At 48.6% G+C, this 9583-nt stretch overlaps 3 protein-coding genes and 1 non-coding gene across 4 annotated transcripts; 2 read left to right on the top strand and 2 right to left on the bottom strand.

Annotated features, from left to right (window-relative positions):
- Positions 1 to 267: 267 nt before the first annotated feature.
- On the top strand, positions 268 to 740 carry H310_09740 (hypothetical protein; the record flags this gene model as incomplete). Its single annotated transcript, XM_008875896.1, has 2 exons — positions 268 to 432; positions 510 to 740. 2 exons carry the CDS (start codon positions 268 to 270, stop codon positions 738 to 740), a joined length of 396 nt encoding a protein of 131 aa, XP_008874118.1.
- Positions 741 to 6504: 5764 nt separating this feature from the next.
- Positions 6505 to 6585, bottom strand: H310_09739. The gene has a single exon. It is a non-coding gene; the product is annotated as a tRNA-Ser (tRNA).
- Positions 6586 to 6659: 74 nt separating this feature from the next.
- On the top strand, positions 6660 to 8069 carry H310_09738 (hypothetical protein; the record flags this gene model as incomplete). Its single annotated transcript, XM_008875895.1, has 1 exon — positions 6660 to 8069. One exon carries the CDS (start codon positions 6660 to 6662, stop codon positions 8067 to 8069), a length of 1410 nt encoding a protein of 469 aa, XP_008874117.1.
- Positions 8070 to 9197: 1128 nt separating this feature from the next.
- H310_09737 (hypothetical protein) lies at positions 9198 to 9503 on the bottom strand (the record flags this gene model as incomplete). Its single annotated transcript, XM_008875894.1, has 1 exon — positions 9198 to 9503. One exon carries the CDS (start codon positions 9501 to 9503, stop codon positions 9198 to 9200), a length of 306 nt encoding a protein of 101 aa, XP_008874116.1.
- Between the last annotated feature and the right edge of the window lie 80 nt (positions 9504 to 9583).

The raw sequence follows: 9583 nt of genomic DNA, 5'->3' as shown, positions 1-9583 counted from the left end.
GACAATGGCTGTATGGAAAGTAAACTTCTTTGTTTGGACATTTTTCAAGGGGGAAAACGAACTGGTAGGCCTGAAACAAAGGACTATCATGGGATGTTTGACCATGCATATTTTGTGAAGTGGTTCTCCAAACTTCTCAGTGAAATAGAAGAGCTTGGATTGAGCAATGCTGTCATAGTAATGGTGAATGCAAAATACCATAAAGGTTTTCATCTAGATACACCGAAGTATGGTCAAAAGAAGTGTGTCCTACAGAATTCTTGCACGATGTTCGGAGTTCCTTTCACAAATGAGACAAAGGCTGAATTATGGAAGAAGTTGAAAGTACATGTCGACAAAATCGACATCGAGGTAGTTGCTATGGCCAAGGCCGCTGGCCACCAAGTCGCCTACACACCACCATACCACAGCGACCTCCAACCCATCGAAACTGTGTGAGCAATTGTAAAGTGCCAGGTATCCTACACACTGTCGTCGCCCTATCATGATGTGATCTAATGCAATGTTAGGTTGGACGGCAGTACACTCAAGAGACGACGTTTCAAGATGTCCGCTTGCGGCTCGTCGAAGATTTCGACGAGTTGAAGCCAAGCAGCATCAAAGGCTGCATTCACAAGGCCGACCGGCAGCTCGAGAGGCTGGCCCAGTACATCAAGGACCAAGAGGACAACGACGACGACAGCGACAGCGACGCCAGTAGCGATAGCAGTGATGACTCCAGTGGCTCTGCATCTGATTAGTACTGTAACATGTCACCTTTGTTTTGATTGGTCAATCTTAAGTATCCAGCTGATCTGATCGTTGTAATTTTATCGTGTTTTACAAAAACTCCTTGAAAGTCGATAAAAATTTGAGAAGCCCCCTCCAAGCTGTCGACTACTGTGATGTGGCTGTCGTCAAACAATACCAAACACATTATTACTGATACTTAGTTTACCATTATCCTAATGTTTTGATGGTATTATCCTATCACAATCAACTGAGGTGCAGAAGTTGTAAGAAAAATTGCCCTTTGGCTGAGCAGTTTGGTGCTCGCTATATTGTGTCCCCAGTTTAGCCAAACTGTATCATTCTGATTCTCGCAAGGTATTGAATACCAGGACGATATTGTTTTCATTAGAGTGATTTTGCTACTGGAATATTTCCAGTGAAAGTTGCCAGTGGGGCAAACATATGCTCTCACTGGCAATTTCACACAAACAATTTCCAAGTAACAGCCATCTCACTGGAAACAAGTTTTCACACTCACCAGTCGTTGTTTTGCCAATGCCTGAGCAACAGGTGGGAACACTGGTTGGAACAACAAGTGCCAAAACGAAACCAGCGCATAGATTCACGCTCCATCAGGACGTCGATCTCCTCAAAGAAGTCATATTGCACGCGACTCATGGGAGTTGTCGTTGAGGGCAGCCAGCATGGCAAGCAGTGGAAGTATGTTCTCCATGATGTCACCTTGAGTGTGAAAAGTTTCGACAGCAAAAGCATAAAGTTTCGAGAATTTTCCAGCTTATCTCACTGGAATGTTTCAAGTATGAATTCTTGTAGCAAAATCACTCTATTATATCGCAACAAGGAAATCATTTCTCTCAATCATTAATAAAATTAAAACATACTTTCTCAGTTCCAATTCATTGCATGCGGTCGGGAATATTACAACTGGGGTGGTTATTCATCCACTCACAATACGAGAAATTTCTGGTGCATTGTTTTGAACGACAGTGGACGGTCGGCGATTTCGCGCAAAATTGTTCAGAAAGACCGTTAGGCGTGCCCCTGCAAAATACGCACCCCTCGTGAGAGCATGTAGGATTGGTTTGCCAGAAGCGAAAACGCAGCGTTGTAATCTTTTCCAAATTGTATGACTAGCTCAGTCAAAAAATGAATAAATATTGAGGAGATATAGTACATACATCAAGACAAAATACAAAATTATATTATGATTGTTCAGGACAATGAGAGATGATCTAACAACAAGTGTCTCCGCGCAAAGTCCGTCGTGTCTGCAGCCGAGAAATGGCTGACCATAATACATCGAATGATTGCCGATGGGGATGAAACACATTGCGAGGTTATCAGTCCCTTGTTTACGAAGGCCCTTTCCCAGTGATGGTAGGGTGTCTTGAAGTATCAACTCATTGTGAAAGCACTAGTAGCACATTAAAGTTGGTCGCAACAATTTGGTCGTGAGAATTCGCTGTCGAAATTCCACAATTTTGAACATCAGCAACGCAGTCCTCATCAGCTCAATATGTTCAACGGAATATAATTCACCGAAAACCAACCTCGAAATATTATTGCCATTACAAATTTCGAGATATTTATCTTTATCTAGTACCACGGGGGAAGGATATTCGTCGTTCCCTGTACCACAGCTACAGTGGCAATCAACATTGGGTTTACTGGAAACTCATATAATATTTACACATCAATAACTCACTAGTTCTAAATTCTGAATCAAGAAATGATCTGACAAGATCCGAACAAAACAGCTTCCACATTAGAGGGCATACGATACCTTCGCAAACTCCATTCACAGACAAAAGTTTCTGTCCTGATAACATCTTTGTCGATGGAGGGTAGGAGCGGTGTCTGCTCCACCTTGAACAAAAATAAAAGCAATGGCATGAATTCACAAAGTTTGATATGCTAACATGCAATTCTACCTTTCGTTGATCGGGGCAATAACGAGACTTATCATAAATTTTGAGCATGAAAATCTAGGGTGTCCACCGTCGCCTTTGAGACATGTCTGGTGTGAATTGGTCGCATTTGCACGACCTCATAATCGACTTCAGTGAACATATGCCTACGGCACCGATGTGCAAACACTGCAATAAGAGGTCAGTGCAATTGTGAATCTCTAAATAATTACATGCACTGAATGATTAATAGCTCACGACTCGAGGTGCGTAGAGGTTCTTGGCATAGACTTATATACTACATTGTGCATAAAACAGAGCTACGTAACGACCTCTCTTATGAGTAGCCTTGGCGTATGTGGCAAAAGAGCATGAGGTCAGCTTCAATACAACTCTTTGGCACTGCCTATAATTTGCAAATCGAGACAAGATATATTCGATGTCTTCAGCACTAACCTCTCTCAAGTCCATGTAATATTGCGCAATTCATATAAGTTTGACGAATTAGACACTACATATGGCAAGCGCGTTTTGGAACATCAACATCGAAGCATTAGCCCGGTCGTATCAGTGTGACTTACGAAACACGAAACCATAAAAATATGGAGTTACGAAACAACGTGTTTCGAAAATATGTAAATCAAGCTGTCTTAAAGTATGTGTGCTTCTGGAAATATGCAACCAAATTTTGGTTGAACAAAACCGAGTTATCTAGAACGGTTCTGCCGTAGGTGCAAAATCTTCACTCTGGCTGTGGCGCCATGGCCAGTCGGAGCTACTTGGCGATGACCGCAAAGAGAATGCTAAGGAGGCCGATGCGATTGTGGAGCAGGCGACGACATAGTAGCTCTCCGCGTGGTAAGCAGCACGAGGAGGCAGTACGACATGACGTTTGCACTATTCAGCGTTGGTCGGAAAAGGATCGCCCATCGTGTGGTTGGAGGAGCTATATTGCTATATTTCTGCCCCTTGGTGTGTTGGTATGTAAGGCCATGTTACAGCATCTAAGAATTCTCCGCGGCACCGAATGCATTCCACTCCAATACAACTCGTTTGCCACCTTAAGTGTCGTCCAGAGCGCAATAAGTATCTCTACATTGAGCCTGGAGTAGCAATATTAACTGCCTCAAAACAATGATGACAGGTAGCACAATAAGCTTCTCAAACGACCGACATGTGGAGAGTGTGCTGGATGCAAAGGAAAATGGCCCAACTGCGTTCGGTTGGTGAAATGAAGTTAACCAAGGGCAAAGCACCATTGTAATGTTCAGGTCCACATGAATGGATTTTTGGATTGTTGATTTTGCATTAGTATACCCTACATATTTGGCTCAGCAAACGCTTACTTCTACGCGGAACCACAATTTTTGTGCATGACGTCACACTCGTTCCTGGTGCATTGCTGGAATCTGATGGCACGTTTGAAATAACCCCATCGATTAGTCTGGAGCATGTGACATGGCGAGGTAGTATTGTAATTAGCCGCTTGGCTTAACTGCATTGCTTTCCTTAGGTGGTGTGCTCTTTATTGTGTTTGGACTGGCAAAAACGACAAGGCTGGAGAGATGCGCTACCCACGTCGTAAGTACGCCAACCCCACAAGCTCTATGAAATCTGTCCGATATTGACGTATTTCATGTTGAGAATGGACTTGCAGTAAATTGCGAATATTGCATGTAGTTTAGCGACATGCCATTTGACACATCCTCCGCGCAGTACAGGAGACAGCTCAACGCTATTGTTCGGGGCGAATTTCAAAGAGCAACTTTCGGTGTAGCTGACGACGACGTGTGTGTGCACTGTCGCGACGAGATGCTGGCGTTAGGTCTTTCCACCACGGTAATCGGGTGTCATTCGTTCCAGAAAGGTGTAGCATCTGAGCTAGCAAATTGCCCCGGCGGTCCACAGGTGATATCGACTTAGTTGCGTGCGGGTTGGAATTTAGGCAGTGCGTAGAGTCGTATATCAACCAAGGTGCCGGTGGAGGTCAATACGTGGGATGTGCCGAGTTCTCCATTAGAATGCGGTCAATTTTGTAGGTAGGACTCAACGTTAAGACATCCTTGCCTCCCAGCCGCCCCACCTCGATGGTGCTGCTTTGTTGGCAGTTCAGTGGGACGCAATTTCCCTGGTTTTAATACGTCTAATCTGTCACACTTCACTCTGCCGTTCCATTCCTCTTGCGCCGCTCGTGTACCACTGCCAATGGATCAAGTTCACGCTTGCAGTCGACCAGGCACTGTTTGTTGCATCTGTAGACGAACGGCACGATCCAGTAACTCGCCCCACACATCCTCTCTGACATTCTCGAGAACAAGACGTCTGGACTGGTGGTAACTGGAATCCCACCACATATTCCCTTGTCCCTGTAAAGTCAATCGTTCAAAATTTCTAGATTGAAATGAACAAAATGTTGAAAAATTTTCCAGAGGAAATCGGCACAGAATTGCGCGAGCACATACAGAGCTCTTGCGGCGATCCAGTTCCAATGGATGTACTCAAAAATTCATTACAAGTGTTGGCGATTCGATGCTACGAAAGATCGAATCGATGATGTCGCGTGCAACGAATTGCGTGGCCCACAGGCCCAGGCTAACACCCAACGAATTCCTCCGCTAATGAATGGTGTGCTTATACGCGTGGCTTGCAATTGTCCAATTTTTCGTGCCACTAAAGGAAAAGTTTTTGACGAACCTTTGATGAGAGGGGAACCCAGTGAGGATGTACCGCATTCGTGCATGTACTCCAAAAATTTTACCTCAAGAACGGGGTAATCCAACTTCTCCAAGGCGAAAAGGTGATTTTTGCCCTCCTAGCTGATACAACCTTGTCGAGGCAACAGATCATGGCCATGGACATACCTGGGCGACACAAGTTGTTTTACGACTGCTTGCCTGCGTTGTGCCACAGCCTCCTTGGAACGACGAACGCAGCGGATACTGCAGAAAGACAACGGCAAAGTCGCACCAAGCAGGCGAACGACTCCCTGTTTGTTCTGATATTTGAAGCATCCTGGCGTCGGCGACGAATTCGACCAATTCATGTCCATTGGTACTATTGCCACCAACAATGGATTCATTCATGTCCTGTAGTGGAGGTCGGGGCAATCCGATTCACCCTTAGGGCTTTACCAGTTGGCCATGGATTTCATCGGGATGCCAGCAACATCAACACTGCTGGATTGCGCAATCAACGCAGCTGGCCGTGAGGTCACGAGCACAAGGGAGTCGCTGTTGCCCTTGGTATTCACCATAGCCATGTGCCTGCACTCGTAAATAAACGCCAGTGTCCTGGACATCGGGAGAATGCGGTGGCGGACCTCGGCAGAATGGGGACGGATAGAGGATGTCGTAGTGCTTCTTGAAGAGAAGCATGACGTTTGGGATGATGAAATCGTGGACGACAGGGTCGTTCGGTAGCTGAACGGTCGGTCCGTTCACTGACCTGTTTTACGCGGCCGACATGCACGAGCTCAACAACTGAGCTCAATCACCAATGGACCATACTCAAGACGCTTTTGCCGGAAATTACTGTGTGATGACCGGTTTAACGGGGAATAGTAAAAGTAGAAACCTTCCTTATGGGCTAAAGAACAAGTTAGGTAAAGGTGCAGCCAAATTTATTACCCGGAACCCTTTTACTCCACCTTGCCGAGGCTAGTTAATTGTTGATTTCATGCTGTGAGAGCATTGATCTGCACATGATGCAATTAGGATGGTTGGAGTGGCAAACCTTGGTCTGGTTGGTTCATTCGCAGCAGTAGCATGAAGTGGGTGCATTAATTGAAGTAGATAAACTCGAATGTGCTGTGGTGGGCTACAAGCATGAGAATGAAATTTCATGTATTATCAAAATTGAAAAGAAACGACAGCTGTGAGATTTGAACTCACGCGGGTGACCCCAATAGATTTCTAGTCTATCGCCTTAACCGCTCGGCCAAGCTGTCTCCGATTCCATGGCGTCTTCGTGGGCCAGCAACTCGCCCCCGACTACCAAGTGCAGCTGATCAACGATCGCTACATGGCAGCCTTTGCGCACTGGAGCTGCCGCGCACGCACCATTCAAGGCCGCCGTGTGCTTGCAACATCGGTCATCCTGTCCACACTCTGGTACATGACGGCCGTCACGGTGATCCCGGCGGTGTACGTCAAGGTGTGGCAGCGCATGCTCAACAACTACGTGGTCGGTGCCAAGACTTCGATCACGGACAAATACCAGCCGCCCATTCACAAGATGTGGCTCCATGATCGACAACTCGGTCTCGGCGTCCCGTGCATCGCATCGACCATTCGCGGTCAGCGTTTGCGTTTACTCCAACGCTTGATGGCCGCGACGACATCGAACGAACCACGCGTATGGTCGTCGCTCGTCCTTGCGCAGTTTGAGTCCTGCATGCAGACGGCATGGCGCACGACACAACCGTTCGACTTTCTCTGCTACACGCCCCAGATCGCGTCCGCTTGGCTGAACCTGGACGCGCTTCATCCGTTGTGGCTCGACGTGTGGCGTGCTTGGTCACACGTGCCCATGAAGGATCGGATGCCGCTCCTTCCCGACTTGCCTACGACGCTCAGCATGCCATTGTGGCTGACGACGTACCATGAATTCGTCCAGCCGTCGAACAAGACCGTCTCGTCGCTGGCCTCTGGATCAACACCGGCGCGTCTATGGTGTCAACTCGGCGTCAGCAATGGTCTTCGCTGCCTGCGTGACTTTATGCACGCCAACGTGCCGGGCTACTGGCCCGACTTTCGGGCGTTCCACAACATCATGTCCTCTGGCTACCGTGGCGCAACAGTATCGCTCCAGCACGGTCAGATCTGCTTCGACACGGTACCGTACACAAAGTCGGTGTACGACCATCTGACACAAGTCTACGACGCCGTTCGAACTCGTTTGAGCATTCGGCGTGACGTGTCCCTGACCAGTGTTCCTACCGCGGCACATCCGTTCCGAGCCGTGATCAAGAACCAGCTACTGCTGTTCGAGCGGTGGCCGCGTGGCATTGTTGCCGCCATGGCCCAGCACAGCCCGATCCCAACCGCGCCGCACCCAACGCACACACCCGAGCGACCGGGCCACGACGCCGCCAAGACGTACACGCGCCTCCTGAAGCGATGTCTCCGTTGGACGACACCCGTCCACTGCGACGTATGGTTCCGGGCTACTCTCATAATGTTGCCAGTCAACTCACGGTACAAGCACCGACCCGATGTCGATCGAGCGGTCCTGCAGTGTTCGCACGGGTGTTCGGCCGACGAGACCATCGAGCCCGCCTTGCACGCGTGTCCGAAGGCATCGGCGCTCTGGACACTCCATCAAACCGCCTGGTCATGCTTCGGAATCGGCTTCAGCTGGCTCTGCATCACGAACATCGACGGATTCACGACCAACGGTCGTGGCGCACCGCACATGTCGGCGCTGTTCTGAATGAATTGCTTACTCCCAAAGTAATTTGACCTGCTCGTCGCATATTGTTGCCTCCCTTGTGGGACGTCAATGCATACCTAACACCTATGAGTCATCGCTGATAAGCATCAATTAGAATGGGAAATGGTCCTCTCTTGAGCCCAGAAGAGCGCGCGTCCATCTCGGCTTTTCGACGCTGTGGTCTTTCACTACGGCGGATCGAAATCGAGATGGGACGCAGCAAAACAACTATTGCTGCATACCTTAAAGACCCCGAGGCCTATGGCCAACGTTTTCAAGGAATGAAAAAGTTTGCTCTTGTTGGCAGAGAGGAACGCCTTCTTCTTCGTGAGGCCTCCAACACTGGCCAATCAGCGAGAAGACTCAAAACAACTCTCAACATTTCAGCCTCTCTTCGCACAGTTCAACGACGTCTTAAGGAGGCCATCAACCTCAAGTATGAAAAGCGATAGCACACCCCAAAACTCATCAAGGCCCACATGGAAGCCAGGGTCAAGTACGCCAAAGGCAACCTCCGAGAGTCACCCAATTGGACTGAAATCATTTGGTCCGACGAGAAAAAATTCAATCTAGATGGACCAGATGGTTTTCAGTACTATTGGCATGACCTTCGGAAAGAGCCTGAAGCGTACTTGACCCACCAAAAAGGCGGCGACGGAGTCATGGTATGTGTCGAAAATTCAACTTGTACCACAATTCATTGTCGCATCTCAATATCATGCTTTTGTGTAGTCGAGAAATATGCGAGCCGAATGTGGCTCGCCACTCGACTTTTCTGTTCTATCGCTTCCTCAAGGGTATCACCTCCAACTATAAGATTGTTTCGCGAAGTACAAGCTTGCTGAAGGTTGAAAATGTTCGTGTCCTTAATTGGTTGGCGCGCACTGTAGTAGTTAGGATGAAGTGCTGTAGGTACTTGAAGCTTTGTAGTTGTGACGCAACAATGACTCTTCTGAAATATCCAGACAGCTTGGCCGAGGTGTCAAAGGATACTGCATTACTAGAATTATCTACCAACGCTAATCTTGCTGAAGCTCAATCCAGTTCTAGTGCCAGTGCAGTGCAGGACTACATGGGCGGGCTAGACCTTGGGAAAGGGTGCATGCGTCGACGCACGCGGCCGATGGCCTAGTGGACGTCGAAGGTCGTGTCGAGCGCCAAGCACCGCGGATACTTGGCGTGGAGGTCGCGGTAGTTGGTTTGGCGCAGCAGTGTGACTAGAGCAGCCTGCACGGCTGCGAGCTCGGCGTCGTCTGGGACTTGCAGACGCATCCATCGTCGAACCGATCGCAGCCATGTGACGAACGAGACGTCCAGAATGACGTGGGCCGGGGGCATCGCGCGGTTGCGGTGCTTGGCGTGGTTGCGCTGGGTCCACAGCAGGTGCAAGCTCACACCCGTCAGCATCACCCAGAGCTTGAACAGCGCCGACATGTGCGGTGCGCCACGACCGTTGGTCGTGAATCCGTCGATGTTCGTGATGCAGAGCCAGCTGAAGCCGATTCCGAAGCATG

This window comes from Aphanomyces invadans, assembly GCF_000520115.1.
Source record: "Aphanomyces invadans strain NJM9701 unplaced genomic scaffold supercont1.22, whole genome shotgun sequence".
In the NCBI taxonomy this organism is placed as follows: Eukaryota; Oomycota; class Saprolegniomycetes; order Saprolegniales; family Verrucalvaceae; genus Aphanomyces; species Aphanomyces invadans.
Note: the sequence above shows the minus strand (reverse complement) of the source record. Positions and strands in the feature narration are given on the sequence as shown.